At 38.3% G+C, this 23424-nt stretch overlaps 1 protein-coding gene across 10 annotated transcripts in view; it reads left to right on the forward strand.

Moving 5' to 3' along the window:
* The window catches only part of SEPTIN10 (septin 10), a 57600-nt gene extending 47042 nt beyond the window's left edge, over positions 1-10558 (forward strand). For 2 of the 10 annotated variants that reach the window (XM_038550827.1, XM_038550830.1), the window contains 4 exons: positions 2982-3114; positions 6989-7176; positions 7701-7783; positions 8919-9061. In XM_038550827.1, the coding sequence (XP_038406755.1) occupies positions 2982-3114; positions 6989-7176; positions 7701-7783; positions 8919-9061 (547 nt within the window). Of the gene's footprint in view, positions 1-2981; positions 3115-6988; positions 7177-7700; positions 7859-8918; positions 9980-10323 lie in introns of those variants that run through there. The other 8 variants (XM_038550825.1, XM_038550832.1, XM_038550826.1 and 5 more) reach the window with 7 other exon arrangements.
* Positions 10559-23424: the final 12866 nt, after the last annotated feature.

Consider the following 23424-nt stretch of genomic DNA (forward strand, 5'->3'; position numbering starts at 1 on the left):
AAATTTGTGTCTTTGGAACTCTCAAGAAATAAATAACTTCCTACATTTAGTCTACAGCAGAAATGGAAACAGTTCAACAGGCTTTTTAGAACTGTATATGAAACAAAGAAGTCCTGAGTGAATGGACTGTAGTGATTTTCTTGATGAACGTGAGCATCTGAGAACTTTTTTCTTCCTCTTTAATTTTCAACTTTGCTTTAAATCACTGATATTTGCAAGTATAGTAATGTGTTTCATTGAATATTCATGACAACAAGATGCTTTTATACTAGAAAAAGCAAGAATTTTATATTAAAATAGCAAGAAAACTATTTTTCATTTTCATTTAATGAATAAATCCATGATTATAAACAATCGTTGTGTTAGTCTTATGACACTAACTATATAAATTATTCCCTTACACATCTTCTAAACATTACTTACAATTGACTTTTGGTTGTCAAGGTTGAAAAACAATGTGACGTGATGGAAAATAATCTTTTTATCAAAAGGTTATTTTGATAAAACAAAATTCTGACCTGATTCAAATTCCAGCTTTTTACTTACCAACTACGTTACTTTGATTACTTTACCTCTCTGAGTTTAGTTTTCTTATCTGTAAAACAGAGTGTTAGTGCTTGTTCTTCACGGATGCTATGGGAATTGGGTAGAGAACGAATTCCAGAAAAGTACCTTGCTGGTAGCAGCTATTAAACAAATGTTAGGTCTTTTCTTTGCCAGTTAGATTTATTTTCCTCTTAAGCAACTCAAGTGCTTACATAAACAGATAATGAGAACTTCTTTAAACTTACATTTGATATGAATTCAAAACTTTAATTAAATCAAGTTTGTTTATAAAGACTTTCAATCCACTATAGGACCAGCAAAATGCAGTGAGGTTTCTGAAAATGATGAAAAAAGCCTGATAGATATAGAGGCTTCTTTAAGACCAAAACAAACACAGAAAAACAAAGCCTGATAGAAAGTGAAATTTTTCCTTGAGATTTAGGGCATTTATGTGGTTATCTATGGCAGTTTGTACATTTTTCTCTTAAGACAATGTTTAGGATCTGTTCCTCCTCAGAAAACCTGCTACACCTACCCTACACAATCAGCCGTAATAGCTGTTGCACAACATTTCTTACTCTAATTCTCCGTGAACTTCTAGAATTCTATACTTACCAGGTTTATTTCTCCAGTTGTAATATTTAAGACTGTAAAATTCCTTAATTCATCACATTTGTATCTATTTTAATATAAAGTACTTTTGTAAGCAGTAGAAATTCCTAACTGCAACATAGCTGGAAAGTATATTTGTGTTCCTTGTTAAATCTTTGGGATACTCTCATAGTAAGATGAAATGGAAGGGCTTGGTAATTCTGCCGAATAAGGTCTGTTATACCTCTGAAATGCAATAAATAAGAAAGGGCAGCTAGACACAGTGCTTGAGGACAGTACTTGCTCTGCTTGGTTAAATCTGGCTCTATTTCCTGGGAATTTCTGTCATTAAATAAACATTTATGAAGAGCCTGAAAAGCTAGCGAGCTTTGTTGGATAGTTGGGTTACAAAGATAATGATCTATTAGAAGAGTAAGACAAGTAGGATATAAATGCCAAAGAAGAGGTACAAAGTGCCACGAAAGTACTTAGAAGGCATAGTTAGTTCCAACTGGGGAGACCAGAGAAGGCTTTATAAAGGAAGTTGCATTTGAATTAGAGGATCAGCTGGTTAGAATGAGGGTTGGCATGTGGGCAGTGGCTTTGGAAGCGCAGGAGATACACAAGCTAACACATGAAATGTGTAGTTTTAGGAACACTGAATAGGTTGATATGGCTGAAACCTTAGGAGGATTGGATATGCTTGGTAAGAGATGAATCTGGAAAGGTAGAATTAGGCCAGATTGTGAAGTTTCATAATTGCTTCTTACAGGAGGTGGGACCTTATTTTGTAGAACATAACTAATGCAGTAGAAAAAAGATAATGAGACCTGTGGGGGATTTTAGAAAATCTTTGGAGTGGCAAGAAGTAAGAGTGAGAGAGAGAGGAACTAAAAGCCCAGAGATGAGTTAGGTTATTATTGTAGTAGTGAGGGCAGAAAATCACAAAGACTGGATTGGGCTGTATCAGGATATCTGTAGAAATCAGAAGACTGGATTAAAATGATGTCAGGGTAAAATCTAAAAAAAAAAAAAAAAAGAAGAAAGAAAGAAAGAAGAAAGAAAGAAAGAAAGAAAGAAAGAAGAAAGAAAGAAAGAAAGAAAGAAAGAAAGAAAGAGAAAGAAGGGAAGGGAAGGGAAGGAGGGAGGAAGGGAAGGGAAGGGAAGGGAAAGGAAGGGAAGAAAAGAAAAAAGAAAGAAAAGAAAAGAAAAGAAAAAGAAGGGAAGGGAAGGGAAGGGAAGGGCAGCCCTGGTGGCTCAGTGGTTTAGTGCCGCCTTCAGCCCAAGGTGGGATCCTGGAGACCCGGGATTGAGTCCCATGTCAGGCTCCCTGCATGGAGCGGAGCCTGCTTCTCCCTCTGCCTGTGTCTCTGCCTCTCTCTCTCTCTCTCTGTCTCTCAAGCATAAATAAATAAAATCTTTTAAAAAAATAAAATAAAATGATGTCAGGGTCACAAACTGAACTCCCAGACCTTGGTGATCAAATACAGAGAGAAGGTAAGGGAAGAGTCAAGGATGACTTCAAGACCTCAAAGGTTTCCAGACACAGTGATGCTAATTAACCAAGGCTGAAAGAATTAATCTGGAGTAAAGTGAGAATACTTCTTGTGAAGGACTTGATAAAGCAGAGATTTCAGAAATCTAGTACTCTTTATTTATTATAGCACTACAGCACTGGTGGCTTTTTATGTCTTGTGCTGTAGGAAATGTTGTGTTATGGAAATGTCATGTTTGCTCTGTGTAAGAGGGTGTTATAGTTAACACTGAGGCTTAACCTGAGAAGTTTGTGTTTGCAAGTGTCCTACATCATTTTTAACATGATAGTACCACAAATAACTTTTTAGTCTTCAAGAGACCTATGAAGCCAAAAGACATGAATTTTATGGTGAACGTCAGAGGAAGGAAGAAGAAATGAAGCAGATGTTTGTGCAGCGAGTAAAGGAAAAAGAAGCCATACTGAAAGAAGCTGAGAGAGAGGCAAGTACACTGGTTTAATGTGATCTGCATTTGTTTTTTAGGTGTCCTGTTTGGGAGATTTATCTCAAGAATTTAGCTGAGATGCTTTTGGGGACTACTTGTTCATTAAAAAGTAGCTATTTTAACATACAGTCTTTGCATACAGACTTTAAAAAATCTGAATTCAAATAAAAACGTTGGCCTTTTTGTCAACGTTTTGGCAAATGTTAGTCTTCCATTTGAAGTGGTTCACCAACAACTTACATTGGACTAGGTTAACTAAGTTAACCTAGGTTTTGTTGGACTAGGTTTTTTTTTTTTTTTAATTTATTTTTTATTGGTGTTCAATTTGCCAACATATAGAATAACACCCAGTGCTCATCCCATCAAGTGCCCCCCTCAGTGCCCGTCACCCAGTCAACCCCATCCCCCACCCACCTCCCTTTCTACCACCCCTTGTTCGTTTCCCAGAGTTAGGTGAACTAGGTTTTAAATGCCTTAATTTTAGGGGATTCCTGGGTGGCTCAGCAGTTGAGCATCTGCCTTCAGCTCAGGGCTTGATCCCAGGGTCCTGCAATCAAGTCCCACATTGGGCTCCCCACAGGGAACCTGCTTCTCCCTCTGCATATGTCTTTGCCTCTCTCTGTGTCTCTCATGAATAAATAAATAAAATCTTTAAAAAAATTAAAAATAAATGCCTTAAGTTTATTTTTTTTTTTTTTTGGGTAAATGCCTTAAGTTTAAACCAGAAATGTTTTAGCTGTGGCTTCATAAAGCCTTTCTTGAGAGTTCTGGAGATTGTTGGGATTGATGCTTGCTACCTAGTGGCTAACTATGAAAGCAATTAAGTAACTTTGAGTTTGAAGTCAGGCTTTCCAGAGGAGTCTGGTGGTCACATGACCTTTGGATTGCTTCTAGTTCTTCAAGTCATAATTTTACTTTTATTGAGTTAAGCTATTTTCTATAGACCTAACCACAATGGCTACTTTTAAGTCAATGGTCACATTCAGGATGATGGTCAAAAAGGATGAGCTCAAAAAGGAATTTGCCCTCTGTATTATATATATGTGTATGTACATATCCAAGGGGAGGATATATATTTTTCCCTGGTCATCTGAAAACTGGTTGTAGACATGATGACACTTTATCCCTAGGCCCTGCAGTGTGCATCTCTGAAGCTTAGGCACCTTCTCCTCCATAACCATTGTATCAGTATTACATCTAAGAAAATTAATGGGAATGCCTGATCACATTCACATTTCCCACTTGTCCAAATATGGCCTTTTATTGTTTGTTTTTAATTTGGTGATTTTGTTTTCGTTTTTGAACTGGAATTCAGTCGCAATTCTCATGTCACATTTGGGTATTCTGTCTGTTTGTCTCTATGAATATTGAGGAAGGAGTTGTGATGAGAAGGAATAAGGTTGCTGATATTTTTTTCATTAGTAGATTTCATCTTTAAGATGGTAGAGTAAAACTATTTAAGAGTTTATCTCTCACGTATCATGATTTTTAGTTTCTTCACTGAGGAGAAAAGATGTAGAAGTGGTTTATAGTTGAGTTTTTAATTTTTAAAATCCCACATAAGAATATTTTTCTTAAATGTGTAGTATTCAAAAGGATATAGAAAATTCAGAGTGACCACACGGTTGAAAGAAAAAGAAAAAGACTATTTGTCAGCAGATCGTTTGTAGACTTTTATTTTTTTATGGTTAAGTGCTTTTTTGTGAAGCACAAAAAATGTAGTTAATGTAAGCCTGAGGCATCAACAACCAAAGTTCTCACAAGAGTTCTAAACATATTAGTTATATAGCATTCGAGGCAGTAGATTCCGGACCTCTTTTATTAATATTACCAGGAACCTCATGACCAGGTTTTATACTGTAAAGTCAGTATCATTAAATACTTAAGAGTCAAAGTCGGAAAAACAGGAGACCTCTGTGCTGTTGATAACTTCTCACCACACCCTTAAGACAGTATCACAATATGGCACACTGCTGTATCTTTTGTAAAAATTACTTCAGAGTATTTGAAAATATGTTTGAATTAAATGCCTATTATACTGAATCATGGAACCACAAGTATGTATATGTGAACTCCACATAATGTGAATAATAGTCACACCTACCCCTGTTTCCCCTCTTAAAGATTTTATCTATTTGAGAGAAAGAAAGAACGTGAGAGAGAGCGCAAGCAGAGTAGAGGGACAGAGGCAGAAGCAGACTCACCGTTGAGCAGGGAGCCCAACACTGGGCTGCATCAGATCAAGACCCCAGGATCATGAACTGAGCCAAAGGCAGATGCTTAACCCACTGAGCCACCCAGGCGCCCCTTGCCTCCCCTTTTAAAATATTTTTCTCTTTATAGTATTTCTGCAATTTTTAGCCAACCTCATGAATGACATATAAAGTACCCTATAACCTTTCAAGGTATTTAACTATGCACATAGAGTATGCAGCCTCCATTTAAGTAATCAGAGATGTCTTCATTCACATCATATAAATTCACTCCTAGATCCTGTCTTTCCTGGCTTTACTCAGTTCCTCTCCCACATTTGTAGGAGATGCACACAGACTCAGGGAGTTGTGACTCCCTTTATTTATACCACTGATTTGAATGACAGCTAGATGAACCCCACCCTTTACATACATACACACTCACATAGCTTTTTTTAAAAGCAGGAATTATTGAAATAAATACTAAGGAACTGATACTTCTCTGAAATTCCATCCTCAGGAATAAAAGAATCTTAGGGTAGAAGGGTCTTACTTAATCTGTTTCAATTCTTTTCTGTCTCCATTTCAATACATCTGTCAAGCTTTACTGGCACACAAGACAACCTCTTCCATATTTGAAACCATTAACTTTTATTAGGATAGAGTTTAGCTCTTCACTTTCCACCCTCAACCTCTAATTTTTAGCAAAGTATTTCTTCAATTATTTTATGCCATCTTTTCTAGAAACCAAGTCCTGTTTTTTTATATGAATGCTGCACAGAACTGAAAATACTGAAGTTAATCTGACTAGACTAGAGAATTTTAGAAGTTGCCTTTTTTGATCTAGATTCTGGATGCTGTGTTTGTGTTCTTGGCAGGCAAGGCTTGCAGCTGATTCATGTAGAATCTGCTCAAGTCTCTAGATTTATTTCCCCAATAAACAACAAACAACAAAGGGAAATTTCATCTTATAGTGTTATAACCTTTTACAAAAAAAAAACACCTTTTACAAACTCATTTTAATGGCTGCATTGAGTGTACTTCGCATAAATTTATTTTTTGACTTCATTAGACACAGGCTATGGTGAAATTCTACTACAGTGAGTATTTTTATGAATAAAATTTAACTTAGGATTTCTTGATTTAGTTTAGATTTCAAGAAGGTGAATGTGGAAAAATCTAATAGATTTTTCAGGTTCTTGATTTAAATTGATAACTGGCACTTTCCAACCAGGTTTACAATGTAGCTTTTAACTGTTTCACTATACTTGGCAACTTTATTTGAAAAATAAGGTGTTTTTTTGATAACTTGATTTTGTATTTGTGTCCCTCACTTTTATTGAGCATGGATTTTAGAAAGTTTATTTGAAGAGGCTTTGTGAGGAAAATATAGAGCAAGAAAATAAAAACTAAGAAAAGGTCAAATGTTTTAAAAGGAGATTTTTAGAGGCTATAGTTTGTTTTGTTGTTGTTATTCATGCATCTTTTTGCATGGGAACTCGTTACCAAGGCAATTTCATATGTACATTTTTACTTTAAGCATGAACTTTTGCAACATCCAGATAATTTGTAGATTACTGTGTAGGTTAGCCTCAGCAATGGTTGCTAAACTGGAGAACATTCTTGTGCATGTGCTGCCACACTGTGTCGTTGATGGGAATTGCACCTTTGTTTCACAGCTACAGGCCAAGTTTGAGCACCTTAAAAGAGTTCACCAAGAAGAGAGAATGAAGCTTGAAGAGAAGAGAAGACTCTTGGAAGAAGAAATAATTGCTTTCTCAAAGAAGAAAGCTACTTCAGAGATATACCAAAGCCAGTCCTACATGGCATCAGGCAGCAACCTGAGGAAAGACAAGGACCGTAAGAAGTAAGCTACCCCCAAAGCCCCCACTTTGGTGGCCCCCTCCCCATTACTGTCTGTCTTGTTGCCCTGTTTGATCTTGTGCTTATAACAGTCTATTTCCTTGTTTGTTATCAGCTGCTTGCAACTAAAATGTCAGCTCCTTGAGAGCAGAGACCTGTCCCTCTTGTTCACTGCTGTTTCCCCAGCATCTAGAACAACACTGGGCACACACTAGGTGCTCAGTGAATATTTGCCAAATGAGCAAATAAATGAATGAACTAAATACATCATAATTTAAAAAGGGTCAGTTACCTGAGAGGAAAAATGACTGCTCTTATTTCATTGTCCAGCCTGTTTCTAGTGCATAACTAGTAACTGCAGACCTGCCATTAGCTATGCTGAATTTCTTGTCTAAATAGAAGCTATATACTTTGTTGGGGAATCTTAGAAGTAAAATAATATCTGATAAAAAAACAAATTTTTAGGTTTACTTTTATTTAAATAAATTCTACTGATGATAATTTTGTGAGAATTTTTATTTTAATAAGGGAACCAGGCTATCGATTCGAACTCCTGTGCTTTGATGTCAGAGCTTGTGAAACCAATGGTGGACGTAAAGATGCAGAGGAAGGTAGAGAGGGCCTCGGTACAATGGGGCGGCCATGAGTAGCATATGGATGATAATCTCGAGGCTTGAGGGTTTGGGGTATGTGTTAAAAATCAAAGTTACCAAATTTTTAGAAAATAAGTTTTATTTTTCCTTTTCTATACTTTCTGTCCTTTATCTCTCCCACTCAGAGTGTCCTTGTCATTTTGCCTATTTGACCGTCCTTGAACTTTATCACTGACTTGTTCAGTTGACAGTGCTTCTTGGTGGCTCTGCCTTAGTTTACTCCAACTATCTCTGCTTTGGCAGCATCCACTTCTCCTTTTGTTCTTCACACTGCAATATTTCTGGTTCAGTTTTATCATTACATCTTCCTTCAAACCCAACATTTTCAGAATACTATAATTTAACTTCAAAATAATTAGGAAAACATAATGTTGGTTCATGACGGCTTTCCATTTTTGAACTGTGGAGAAGTAAATCCACAAGGTTCTGGTGGACTTAGCTGACCTGTGGATTTCATAGTTTGGGGGAAGAAAGAAGGAATAAATTCTCATGTATGATCTTTCAATATAAGTTCTACAATCTTTGTTTTGTTCATTGATGCATCTATCCCCAGAGCCTACAAAAGTGCTTGCTATGTAGTGGGCAAGCCACTAGTCAAAAGAATGAAAATGACTATTAATAACTATGTTTTACTCAGTCATTGAATTTTAAAAGATAAACTATAAATAAAATTTATTACTGCTTTAAGATAAGCTTTGAATTATAAAGCTGAGGGACCTTTTACCTATTCTTATCTTTTCCTCCTAATCCAGTGTTAACTAAAATTGGATTCCTCAAGTTTATTCCATATATGAAAGACAGTTTACATTTGCTTTGTAAAAATGGTCACCTGACTCCATTTAACATGACCATTATTAGCATATGCTCGTTTATAAAGTCAGGCCCAAGCCCATAGTTTTATTGAGAGCTCAGAAATTCATACACAAGAAAATAGGGTTTGATGGTTTTTTATTTTCCAAAGATTCTTTTATATATTAGAAATATACTTACTCTTTCTGTAAAAGCTTTATAAAACTAATGATTCTAGTAATTTTTATTTCCTATATAGTTTCTTTATTGTATCAATCAAAAGGTTTTTTTCTTCTCTTTCCAGCTCCAATTTTATGTAAAACAAAGGTTCCAGATCACAGAAGGTCATCACAAGCAAAAGTTATTAAAATGTTAGAAGTATGCTTTGATTTTCTTGCTGTTTTTATTTGCTGTATCACTTATTCTATATCTGGCAAATGGCTGTAGTTACTGCCATTTATGGAAAAATATTTTTAAGTATAAGGTTAATACATAAGCCACAGTGGATGATACCACTTTTATATTCACTGTTGTTAGAAGTTTCCAAGTTGCTGGTTTGTGATGAATCTAGATTGTTTTCCTGCTGCCCAGTTATTATTACTTATATGCATTGTACCACAGAGCAAAGTGTCAGTGCCATTGAAAATACAGAAGTCATTCATTTTATGGCTATCTGATTGCATTTATATTCCAAGATGAACTCCTTTTTTGTACATACTAAAGGTAAAATTTGGGGGATATGTTTTAAAATGTACTGTGTATCTGAAGCTCTAACCTCTTAATAGTTTCATGAAACTTAAAAAATTTTTGATATCATTATCCAGTTGGTAACACAATCCTAAACTTTTTTTATCAAATTGTGTAAAATTGGCACAATAAGGCACTTCATTGAGGCATTCAATAAGGCATTCAATAAGGCACAATGAAGTGCCTTATTGTGGTAGATGTATTGTGATGAAAAAAAGATGTGTTTAAAAGTAAAAGCTTCTGGATAATAAATCCTTTTTTTAGTGATGAGTACCTTTGAGCCTGGGATATTCCCACTCTATTTCATTAGGATGTTTTACACACTTGTTGTTTAAAACTCTGTCTTCCAGGGGAAAAATCATAAGGTTGAATCATCTTATTAAAAATATTTCTTAAGAAAATAACTGTGAGCAACTGAACATTAAAGATATTAAAATTTAGATAATTCATATATTAAGTTATAGTTGAATTCAGTGCCTTTGTAGTATTCTTATAACAATTTAATGCCTTCTAACTTTTTCTTAACAGTCATAGGTATATAATTTTTCATTTTTTGTACTTGAATATCCTAAATAAACTTGGCATTTACTTTTGACAAATAAAATATATTTACTAATATGTGGTTAAATTATTTTTCTTTTTACAAACTGTCATCTTAAACATTTTATCAAAATTAGTTCATTTAATCATGTGTTTGAACTATTTTAAGACAGGTATATATTTCCAGTATTTTTCAGAAATAAAATGTTTCACTTAGCCTATGTCAGATTCTGAGCAGTGTAGTTTTTCATGAAGTTGTATAAGTTGCAAATAAAACCTTTCATTTCATAGTACAATTTATCTGGACAAACACTTTAAATTCCAGCTTTACACTTGAAATTCATGAATGTCTCCTAGCCTTTTAAAACTTTAGTAAAGTAAGTTATAAGTATCACAGAAAAAGCTCTGAACTTTCTTCTCAGGATCAGTAATGTCCAAGTTCTGGAAATTGGCAGCAGGAGAGCCCGTGAGTCCATGAGAGCAGGTAGCCTGTCGTACAGAGCCCAGCCACTGCCACAGCGCTGAGCGTTAGCCGAGGAGAGTGTCATCTCAGAAGCTCAATTATGTGATGTGAATGGTGGTTATCTGTAGATTTATTATATCAAACTGTGTATCAACAACTATCCTCAACTTTAATAAAGTTACTTTTAAATGCCAGATTGGTTGTTGGCATGTTAAAACAAAGTTATTCAGTTCTCTAGTTGAAGAGATGACTCTGAACTTACCAGAAGGGTAATCATTTTGTACTACTAGTGACTCTGCTGTGAGAGACACTCACCACATGTGCTTCAGTCACAGTCACAACATGAATCTTTAATTTACTTAATATTTTTGGGATTCCATGTAAGATTTTATTTTAAAAGAGTTATCCTGCAAGGAAAAAAATTTCCAGAACAAGTATAACATTCACATTCTCCTTACAAAGCTGATTTATTCTTCACTATTCAGGCACAAGTTTACAAAGTAATTATGATCCAGGAATTAATAAATTTCTTGGGAACAAAATCTAGACATATTTAATTTAGATTTTTTTTCATAAAGCATAAAGCATGTGAAACAACTTTGTCGCACTACCAACCATTAATCTCTACATACTTATCTGATTTTAAGAGCTCTTTCACATAGACTATGATTTCAGCTTCAGAACACAAAGGGGCAAAATGCGTTACAGGGACTATTATCCCTTTTTTGAGGATGAACTCAATATTGGCTCCATTTTCCTACTGGGCTAAGAAATAGAGATACACATTGTTAAGGCTAGCCATGCCCTCATGGAGCAACCAGAGTGGTAACAAGATAAGAGAGTAGATTTATGTATAGAGCTCTCAGAAGGGCTTCAGCCTCCACCCACACAGCACAAGAAAGCATCCTGGGAAGTGACTGGGTCTTAAAAGATTGGAAGCAGTATTTCAGACACATGAATGGAGCAATCCAGGTTACAAGATAGCAGTTTTTTAATAAAATCCGGGTAATCCAGAGAATCTCTAACTATGAGTAGAGAGTATAGGGGCACTGTGGGGCATAAATAAGGATGAGATTTTAGAATTAGGTATGGGATAGGGGCACCTGGGTGGCTCAGTCAGTTAGGCATCTCTCTTAAGCCCAGGCCGTGATCATGGGGTCCTGGGACCAAGCCCCATATCAGGTTCTCTGCTCAGTGGGAGAGAGAACCATCCCTCTGCCTCCTCCCATGCTTGCTCTCTCTTTCTCTTGCACTTGCTCTCTCTCTCTCTCTCTCAAATAAATAAAATCATTTAAAAAAAGAATTCACCCCCATAATGCACTTTTTTCCCTTTGTGTTGTTCTGAAGCTGAAATCATAGTCTATGTGAAAGAGCTTTATAAACCCAGTGTCACAGGCAGTAGGAGCCATGAAAAGAGTTGGCCTCACATAATACTCCTCCAGGGTTTGCAGGAAAGATGTACTGGTGGAGCTAGAGCTGACCCAGGCTGGCTGACTCAGGGAAAGACTGCAGTCCAGACAAGCAGTTCTTAATAAGTGTGTAGTAGAATAGATAAGTAGTGTTTAAAAAAATACGGATGCAGAAAGGTATATATGGTAATGGAAGTGGTAACCATATGGTTAAATCTAAATGGATAGTGACTGCAAAACAATGTCTTGTGGAGATGGAAATATAGAGAGAACTAAAATACAAAACTAGAGTGGCATATAAATTGGGGAGGGGTAAATCATGTAATCTCAGGTTCTTGTGTTAACTGAGAGTCCCAGTTAGCCTGGTAACATGAGGCTTGGAGTGCACACAGACATGGTAAAGTGTCTGACTCTGAAGCCAGTAGAAGGAACACTACTAGTCCAAAATATGCTCATCCAAAAGAAAACAAAGGAGATAAAGCAGATATGACAACCAGGAAGCATTTAGTAATATGGGTAGATTTAGATCCAAATAAATAAGTAATTACATAGATTACATGCTGTAATTTTTTTAAAGATAAAAGTCTTTAAAAAATCAGCTATAACCATCTTACTGGTCTGGCACTTTCTCTGTCTTCATAGACAAAAGATAGAAAAAGATACATCATGTAGACTCTAACCAAAAGCTAATGTATAGCTGTATTTTCTATATATTAAAAAAAACTCTAAGGCAAAGGCATTGTTAGAAATGGAGATAGATACTTCAAATACAAGGATATGTAACAACTCCAAATTTGTACATACGTAACAACTTTAGCATATTTTAGCAGAAATTATGAGAATACATGGAAAAGTATGCAAATCCATACTCTGAGAGATTTTCAGATACCTCTTGTATATGATAGACTAAGTGGGCCAATATTGGTACAGCTATGGGAGCCTTGAAGAAAACATTCAAGCACATTGGCCTGGTGAACAATTACAGAGCAGTGTACCCGAAATCACAGAACACACACTGCTTTCAGGCTCACAGGGAACATTTATGAAAACTTACTAGGACATTTTGACTACAAAGTGAGTCTGAGTACCTTCTAAAGGAATTATATCATGTAGACTGTGTTCCCTGATCATAATATAATTAAGATAGAAATCAGTAATAACAGAAATTCTCCTGTTTGGAAACTAAAAAATATACTTCTAAGTATACTAAATAACAGAATATTATAACAGAATAACAGAGAATAACAGAAAATTATAAATATAATTTTAATTAAATTAAAATTAAATTATAAATATAATATATATAAATTATTATAACAGAGAATAACAGAAATTCTCCTGTTTGGAAACTAAAAATATACTTCTAAGTCCCTCATGGGACTTACTTACTTCAGAGAGGAAGTAAAAAAGGAAATTAGAAAAATATTTTGAGCTGAATGATAATGAAAATACCATACGTCGTAACTTGTGAGAAGCAGCTAATGCCACTCTTAGAGTCACAATTCATAATCTTGAATGCTAGTATTAGCAGAGGAAGAAGACTGAAAACCAGTGCTGTTTAAATTCATCTCAAGAAGTTGGGGAAAAAATTGTAAATTCAACCCAAAACAAAACAATAAAGATGAAAACAGGAATTAATAAAGTAGGAAAAAAATCAAAAGTTCTTATATTTTTTAAAGATGATTAAAATTGATATACCATGGGAAGAATGACCAAGAAGAAAAGAAAGAGGCATAGAATGGCTAAAATTAAAAACAACAAATCTGACATTACAAAAAAGAGAGAGAGAGGGAGAAAGGTTGTGAAGAGCATTGCTGGTGGGAATGCAAAATGTTCAGCCATTGTGGGATGTCTGCGGTTTCCCGTTCCCTCACCATATGTGTGTGTTTTCTACAGCTACTGTAACAAATTGCCACAAACTTAGTGGCTTAAAAACCACAGTTTAGGAGGACAGAAAGCTGATATGGATCTCACAGGGCTAAAATCAAGGTGTGGCCAGGGCTGTATTCCTGGAAGCCCTAGTGGAGAACCCTCTTCCTTTTCCTGCTTCTGGAAGCTGCCCATATTCCTTGGTTCATGAAGCTTCCTCCGTCTTCAGAGTCAGCAGTGGTGAGTTGAATCCTCACAGGGCCTCAGTGTGACCTCTTCTTCTTCCTCTCTCTTCAGCTTTCAGAGACCCTGGTGACAGCATGGGTCTGCTGGCTAGCAACCTGAGTTTTTCCCTTTGCCATGTAACCTAACATTCACAGGGATTGAGGTCTGGGGCGGTAGGGGGAGGGCATGTCTCCCTCCCAGATTGAGGTCTGCCTGCCATATCGTACAAGCCAGCAATTCCAGTCCTAAAAAATGTATTCAAGATACATGAAAACATTTATCCATACAAAGACCTATCCTGAAATGTTCATAGCAGCTTTTCCCATAATCTGCCAAACTCATATAACAACCCAAATGTCCATCAACTGGTAAATGCATAAACAAGTTGTGGTTCATCGTACGATGAAAAGGAGCACACTGATACATGTAGACACGTGAATAAACCTAAAAGTATTATGCTAAGCCAGACTCAGATGTCTGTGTGACTCCATTTATGTGACATTTTTGTCAGAGCAAAACTATCAGGACAGAACTGAGCTGTGGTTCCTGGGCTTGGTGAAGGGGAGGGAGCAGACTGACTTCAAAGGCACACAGGGAAACCTCTCGGAGTGGCGGAAAAACTCCACAGACCTCAACTAAGCCTGATTTTTCTTCTTAAAACTCTAAAGAGGCAGGAACAATGGGAATGAAAAAAAAGTAAGTGTCACTATACAGATCCTGTTAGACATTAAAATGTCATAAATAAATGTGCAAATACAGAAGAAATGATAAATTCATTTTAAAAATAACTTAACAAAAATTAATAGGAAGTCTCATAGTAACAGATAATCCATAATTAAAATCCTCATAAAGTTTAGGCCAAGATAGCTTCACCTAAGACTCGTACCAGACATTTAAAGAGGCGGGCATTCTTTCAGTACTCCCCCTGTGGTAGGTAGGATGGCGCTCCCCTCTCCCCACCACTGAAGATGTCTGTGCCCTGATGTCCTGAATCTGGGAAGCTGTCCCCTCTTCTGCTGTAAGAGACCGAGGGCCTGCATTGTGCCAGTGGCCCCATCTGATCACTCAGTTCCTTAGAGCTGAGAGCCTTTCCTGACTGTAGGCAGAGAGTGGATCCGAGGGACACAGCCCTGCTGGCTCTGATGATGGAGGAAGGGGCCACAGCCAGGGAACGCCCAGGCCTCCAGAAGCTGGAGAAGGTGAGGAATGATTCTCCGCTGGAGCCTCCAGAAGGAACTCAGCTGTGCTCTTTGTTTTTTGTTTGTTTGCTTGTTTTTTGATTCTTTGATTTTAGCCCAAGGAGATACAAGTGAGACTTCTGACCTTTACTTAAATTCCTGCTTCTCTTAGCTCCAAGTAGCTGTTGCCCACAAGGTCAAAGCAGCAGGTGCTGTAAACCTTAGATTCTTCCAAGTCTAGAAGTGTAAAGTCAAGTGCACAGCCAGAAATACCCCACAGGACACCACGCCACAACACCCACCCATATCATATGGGTGCAGCTAGAAGTCTGAGTCACAGTCATTCCAGGCAAGGAGTGGTAACTGGAGGGGGCTTGAAGGGACACTGGGGTCCTGGAACATTTCTTGATCTTGGTGTTGGTTACATGGGTTTCATGAAAATTTGTTAGGCTGTACTTGTGCACTTTCCGCAATACTCTAGCAAGTGGTAAGGAAGAAGAGAAGGAGGGGAAGTGCTGCATTCTGGAGTCCATGCACCTGGTCCCACAGAACCTCACGAGTTCCTTTGGTCCACGTAGTCCATTCTCTGTTATTTCTCAGCGTTCCTGACCAGTTAAAGTTTTCCAGGGGCTAATAAATAGCTCCCAGTTTCCTCACCAGAGTTCTGAAAGAAATTGAAAAGTAAAATAGGCAGCTGGAAGCCAGAATGTCACCTTTATTGCCGACAAAGGTTAAGCTTACTACTATGAGAGCCAGATGCGCTTGTTAAACGGAGCCCACAACCAGGGAGAATCCCCCTCCCTGCACCCACCCAGGCAGTGCTGGATGATGCCGGCCTTCTCAGAGTTACATCCACTATCACCTCCCCTAAACTGCCTGACTTGAATCAGGTAAAATAGAAAAATGAGAAACTTTCGGTCCCAGACATTTCAGTAGCATTGGCTTAAGCAGTTGCAGAGTCTGGTGCCCTCTCAGCTGCTTTTAAAGCACTTAGTAGTTTTCAGACTCTGCTCTAATGTCTGTGCTCCTATGTGACTCAGGCAGCAGGTGGGTGCCTGTTACTGACCGCCCTTGTCTCCTGCTGTATTGCCCTGTACTCCAGGTTGAGGAAACCAGGCATTTCCAAGTCTTTTCAGTTAATAGTGTAGCTGTTTGTCCACAAAACTTGTCCCTGACAGTCATACCAACAGTCTTGTCCAAAGAAAGAATGTCTCCAGGAAGCAGAGATCTGAAGAGGATTTCTTTTTGGGCATCTGGAAAGCAGTTATAGTGTCCCTCAAGCTAGACACCAAAGGAGGGAGGGCAGCTTGCCTCCCCCTGCCAGCACCTGCTAGCATTCTCCAGGGCTTGACCCTGGATCCCTCAGTTATTTGTCCCAGTTTCTTATGGCAGAGTTGTTAATTTCAGTGTTTCAAGGTCTTACCCCAGATAGAGAGAAATGCTAGCTTTAAAAAGATGCTTTAAGAACGAAAGAATCTTCAAGACTTGAACAAGTTTGAGTGATGGGATTCCAGGAATACCAGTAGATGATAAATTTTTTTTAAGAAGATTTTATTTATTTGAGAGAGCACACAGGAGCAGGGGGAGGGGTGGAGGGAGAAGGAGAATCAGGCTCCTGCTGAGCACAGAGCTGACACTGGGCTCAATCCCAGGACCCTGAGATCAGGACCTGAGCAAAGGCAGGCGCTCTACCTACTGAGCCACCCAGATGCCCCTAGATGGGAAATTGTTTAAAGCACCTCCCAAGATCTCCTATTCTCTAATATAATCATAGTAAAGGCTGTTTTTTTACTGGTTAGAAACTGTGTTTACAGGAATTTAGTGGATTCATAGTTCATATGGCACTGTATCACTCTAATACTTAGCTGTTTCTCTATTTGCTAAGAGCCTATTTCCTTTTTAAAAATGTTTTAAAGGTTATTCTGTAAGAAAAAATGATACACGAATGTGACATGAGTGGAGAATATTATTGGAATGCAGACATTACCTCACACCCATGTTATCCCATTGCACAGCCTGAGTTTGATCAAGATTTCCCATGGAACTCCACATCAAAACTTCCACCATATGGAACACCTGGGTAGCTCAGTGGTTGAGCACCTGCCTTTGGCTCAGGGCATGACCCCGGGGTCCCCAGATGGTGTTCTACATCAGCTCCCCAGAGGGAGCCTGCTTCTTCCTCTGCCTGTGTCTCTGCCTGTCTCTATGTCTCTCATGAATAAATAAATAAAATCTTTATTCTTAAAAAATTTTCTGCCATAGAAGATGGATGTTTTGTTGTTCTTGAGTAGCAGATGCAGATAAAATACTGTGTCTTCCAAGGGAAAAATCAGTGTCTAATATATCTTTTGAAAATACAGAGTATAGCACAGTAACAGAAAGGAAGTCCCTGTCTTGCTAGTCCTCCTGTGGGCTCCAGTTCACACGTGTTTGCACACAACTCACAGTGCACCTTGGTATATTGATTTTTCAAATGCTAACATCTTAAGAACCATCCATTTAAACATGAAACATTTTCTCTATTTTTTTCCTCCTCATTCAACAACAAAAAATAATAAAATCTTTCTGAGGTGCTAGACTTTTCCTAGTAAATATATAGGCAGTTTGTCATAAGTAAGATAATTTCCTTTTCAAATCCAAGTGTTTATGATTCCACCAGCAGATGCTGCTAAGTGATCACTGTGAGTTGTATGTGGCTGCGTGTCTTAATCATGTGGTTTAGGATGGCTGTCTTCTTGATGACTAGCATTAATTCTGTGCAAATTTCTGAACAAATGTAAGGTTTACCCAGTGTCAAAGTGGGTTGTGAGAGAGGTAAGAATTTAGTAAGTCACTTGAGGCTGTCCAGGAAATACCTGAGAGGTTTTTAAGAGTGTGCCGAAGTATAGTGGGATATTCACAGAGATGGTTGATTTGAGTAGCTTCCCATCTCCTTTAGAAATCTATCATTTGGGTAAATATATGAGATTCTTTATACTTAAGTGCGACAAATGACCTTAAGTAGTGCCTGGTGTTCATAAGCAAACGTAATGACAGACCAACCATAAAAATAATCTCTAGCGTTAGACAAGTTGTTGACCTTATAGTTTTTCTGATGTCTTCCTATGGACAGATTACCATCTCTCCTTTTGGATGACAGGACTATGACCCATCTGCTAAGTGGCTTAATCCTTTCTCATGTCCACTGAGGTCTTCCTGAGGCTCTACTGTCAATATGAATGAGTGGAGCCCCTGCTTTTCCTGGGCCTTGGACCTGTGTGTTTCTTCATGTAATGAGGTTAACATGCTATGTGTGAGGCACCATGTGGATGCATTATGTTGTTATATTATTATTTTACTTATCCTCAGCATACTCCAAAAGATAGTTGTTTTTCTCTTCCCTCTCCACCTACTTCCCCTTCTACTCCCCCTTCTGTGTTGGACCAGCTTCCTTCATCTGTTGAAGTGGTGTCAGCAGTGTTCCATCCTCAGCGTTCCTTCTCCTTCCCCTCCTTGGTCCTCCTGTGTGTGCTCACCTCCACTTTTCACTTCAGCCACATGCCCATGGTGCCATATTTGTACTGTGGCCTTCATCTCTCGTCTAAGCACTGGATCGATATTTCTAACCATGTACTGGAAATATCTACCCAGTACCAACGGTTCAGCAGTCCCAAGTGGGCCTCCTCATATCCGCTCCCTGCTCTTCCTTCTGGGTACCCTAGTCTGGTTAATGGAACACCATCTGTCCAGTTGTTCAAACCTGTCTCCAGAGGCTCCCACATGGGATCCCCTTGGTCCTTGGGGAACCTCAGTTTTGTGCCAAGGAGGCTGTGAGGCCCTGGGCACCTACCCACCAGCCTCTGGTAGCACTGTGCCCAGAGAATTCCCCTCCTGGTCCACATGGTCTTGTAACCATAGCTGGTTCAACCCAGGAGGGCTCCTGACCAGCCAAGGCTGACTAGTATCCTGTGGGATTAACCTCTCTGGGATGAGAGAATGAAATAAGGGCCTTACATTGCATTTAACAGCAACTTAACTGTCCAGATCAGTTAGGACAGGAAGAGGGGAACCCGGGAGCTCAGAAGGAATGTCATAGAGGGAACTGGTTATATAGGTGTTGCAGAACACAGGAGGACTCTGAGTAACATTGAAATGGTAGCTCCAGCGTGCCCAAGGGCCATGCTGATGAGTATGGCAAGTGACTGGTGCTTTGCCTTTGCCCCCTCTCGCCCTGCAGTGCTCCGTTGGCTCCCCTCTGCAAAGCCTAATCAGAAGGTGCTGTAAAATTAAAATATGGGCTATGGAGTTGCAAAGGAGGAGAAGGGAGGGATGGTGTGAGCCTTGGGCTTATAAACCAGTGAGACTGTCCCAACGAGTTTGAATGTGAAGCTGGTGGTGGTCAGCAGCCACAGCAGGGCCTGAGAAATCAGGACAGGGTAAGGTCAGCACCAGTCTACTGACCCTTCTCTCTCTCTCTCTCTCTCTCTCTCTCTCTCTCTCCTTGTGTGGTAAAATCCAAGAGAACATCAAAAATAAAAGTGGTAGTCAAACTTTATCCAAGCCTGTGATCCTGGAAAAAGTGAAGACTGAAGACTGGGAAAACCCCGCTTTTTGTGTTCCCGGAAATGACTTTCTGCCAAGATCCCCCTTCCCATACAATTTAGATGAGATTCATGATATCTCCTTGTTTGCCAAGGACAAGATTTGACCCAGCTTCCCACCCCAGGGTCCTTGCCAGGCTTAGGGAGTGGCTTCTGTGGTGCTTCCCTGGGAAACCTGCTGGAAACCCACCCGATAGTGTGCCAGGAAGGCTGTTCTCAGGGAGGTGTTGCAGCAAAGGCACTGCACGGCACCAGCACCATTCCCCAATGCCCTCAACTGACAAATGAATGTGGCACCAGCCGGCAAAGAAAAAATACTTAAAGGAATCATCTTAATTTTCACGAACAGGCGATGAAGGGTGAAATTGAAGTTGAGAGACAGTTTATTGATGGTTGACACAGTATCTATTATTTAAGCAAGAAGTACACAAGATCTATCAGTTAGGTAGCCTTTGCTGTTGTTGTTATTTACTTATTTACCTTCAGAAGAACTGACCTTGTTGTTGACCTCTTTCCTCCGTGAGACAGGATCCTTGCACTTGGGTCTTCCTCTGCCAGTGTTTCCCTGAGCTAGCTGGGCTACACCCCATGAAGTACCTGCATGAAGTATGGAGTCACCCCACCTGCTCCTCTCAGAGGAAGGTGGCAGTTGCTCAAATTCCACCTTGCCCCGGCAAGGAACTTGATCCTCCTTTAGCAGAGATCCAAGACACAAAAGCAGGTGTGGTCAGCAGACTCACACATCATTTATCTCTGGTTCCTTAATGAGCATGACATGGTTTAGCACTACACAGCCAGGGACGGGCAGACTGATGCCAGCTTCACGGGGGTGCTGAGCTAATGTGCCATGATCAGAAGCAAGTCAACATGGATGATTCACAGAAAACAACCAAAAGTCATCCACGTCCAACTAAGTGGCTCTACACTTCCACAAGATACATTCTGTATTTCTTCAGAAAAAAAAAGATATTTAAATAGAGAAAATGCTTATCTTTTATTCTAGGGGATGGATAGATAGCTTGTGTGGAATCTTGATTTTAACATGGGGGCCTGGAGGCCCAGGAGAGATAAATGATCTGTAGGTAGTGTTACTGTCTGAAAAGTCCCCAATTGTTGACATGGCAATCCTTGTCATGGCCTTCCTTGACTAACTTGTCCCCATCTTTTTATCTGTATAAGCAGCTTATTTATGCTACTAATTAGGCTCTGCCTTCCTTTTGAGCCAGTGATAATTCTACAGTCCCTTCTGATATCTTCCTCTTTTTGCTTTGGCTACTAGGGAGCTCAAAGTTCAATTCAGCACCCAATAAGATTAATAAGTTTGTTCTTAATTCCTGATAAATTTGCCTCCCTGCTTCCTCTGTAAGGTTTCTAATAGCTTAAAAAAAAAAAACCTAACTGCCATGTTTACTTGTGTATAGTTTTTACTATAAAGCTTATCAAAATCTCTTTTTTGTTTTCGAATTTGGCAGACCATACATTTTAAACAAGCATACATAGTTCCTATACGGGTCTTCTAATTATTTTTTCTTCTACTTTGAGGAATATTTTGTAAAGCTTAGCCCATAACTTTATTTATCCATTTATTCAGTTTCCAGATATCTATGTGGGCTAAAGTTCGAGGCATGATAACACAGCCAGCAGGCACAGCTCAGAGCTCCGCTGTTTGAGGGCTCTGATGGGGAAGCTCAGGATGCTACCAAAACTCGTAAAATGGCATATGCCCAATCTGAACTTGGTGGAGCCTCAAGCAATCTTTCCAGAGGAATTAACACCCATGCAGAAGTCTAAAGGATGGTGAATTAGCCTTCTTTTGTTTTAATCAGGACTGGAGGCTGGGGATTTTGTTCAATGCTTTCTCTATTGAAATGATTATGTTTTTTCCTTTTTAATTTATTTTTTAAATTTATTTTTAAATGTATTTTATTGAGATATAATTGACATAGTATAAATTAGTCTTCTTATAACTTTGAAGTTTATAATATGGTATTATTCTGTATAATCTATGCTGTGCATGAGATCTCCCGGACTACTATTAGTTTCAAGTTTCATCTTAAAACAGTATCTCCCCGTTTCCCCAGGCCCTGGTAACCATCATTCTACTCTCTGTGTTTAGGAGGTCAGCTCTTTTTGATTCCACATGTAAGTGATGTCATACAGTATTTGTTTTTCCCTGACTTATCTGAATAATATTCCATTGTATATAGGCATAGATCACATCTTCCTTATCCCTTTTCCCACTGGCAGACACATAAGTTGTTTCCATATCTGACTATTGTGAACAATGCTGTAGTGAACATGGGATTGCAGATACCTCTTCAATATTCTCTTTTAATTTCCTTGGGATAGACACCCAAAAGTAGGATTGTTGGATCATATGGTAGTTTTATTTTTTGCTAGATCATATGGTAGACCTATTTTTAATTATTTGATGAAACTTTATACTGTTTTCTGGAATGGGTGAACCAGTTTACATTCCCGCCAACACTGTACAAGGATTCTCTTATTTCCACATCCTCACCGACATTTGTTGTGTCTTGTCTTCTTGAAATCTCATCGTGGTTTTGATTTTCATTTCCCTGATGATTAGTGATGTTTCATGTACTTTTTGGCCATTCAATTGTCTTCTTTGGAGAAATATCTACTTAGTTCTGCCTGTTTTTATCTTTTTTATTTTTAATTTTTTTTAGTTCTTCCTGTTTTTAATTGTAATTTTGGTTTTTTTGGTTATTGAGTTCTAGGAGTTCTTTATATATTTTGAATATGAATACCTTATCCCATATGTAGTTTGCAAACATTTTTTCCTATTCCAGAGGCTGCCCTTTCATTTTGTTGATCATTTATTTTGCTATGCAGAAGTTTTAAAGTTTGATGTAGTCCCACTGGGTGGCTTTTTCTGTTGTTGCCTTTGCTTTTGGTGCCATATCTTAAAAAAATCATTGCCACAATCAAAGTCATAAGGAGCATCTTACCTATGTTTTATTCTAGGAGTTTTATTGTTTCAGGTCTTATGTTTAAGTGTTTAATCAGTTTTGAGTTAATTTTTGTGAGTGGGGTAAATAAGATAGGTGTCCAATTTCATTTTTCTGCATGCAGTTATCCAGTTTTTTCCAACCCCATTGTCAAAGAAGTTATCTTTTCTACACTGAGTGTTCTTGACTCCCTGTCAAATGTTATCAAAAGCAGGGGTTTGTTTCTGAGCTCTGTATTCTGTTTCATTGGTCTGTGTGTATTCTTTTTTTTTTTTTTTTTTGGTCTGTGTGTATTCTTTTATACTGGTACTATACTGTTTCAATTGCTATAGTTTTGTAGTAGTTTAAAATCAGGAAGTGCGATGCCTCAGCTGTGCTCTTTCTCATGACTGCTTTGGCTATTTGGGATCTTCTGTGGTTCCATACAAATTTTAGAATTGTTTTGTCGATTTCCATGTAAAATACCATTGGAATTTTAGTAGGGCTTTCGTTGAATCTATAAATGGCTTTGGATAGTATAGACATTTTAACAATATTCAATCTTGAGATCCATGAACATGGAATAAATTTCATCTGTCTTCAGTTTCTTTTATCAAAGTCTTATAGTTTTCATTGTTCAGATATTTTACTTTTTTCCAGTCTTACTGAGTTATAATTGGCATACAGCCCTGTGTAAGTTTAAAGCAAAGAGCATAATGACTTGACCTTCATATATTGTGAAATGATGACCACGATAAGTTTAGTTAACATCTATTATCTCATAGAGACACACACAAAGTGCTTCTCTCCCCTTGTAGTGGGAACCTTAGGGTTTACTCTCTTAATGA

Source organism: Canis lupus, chromosome 10, assembly GCF_011100685.1.
Source record: "Canis lupus familiaris isolate Mischka breed German Shepherd chromosome 10, alternate assembly UU_Cfam_GSD_1.0, whole genome shotgun sequence".
NCBI lineage: Eukaryota > Metazoa > Chordata > Mammalia > Carnivora > Canidae > Canis > Canis lupus.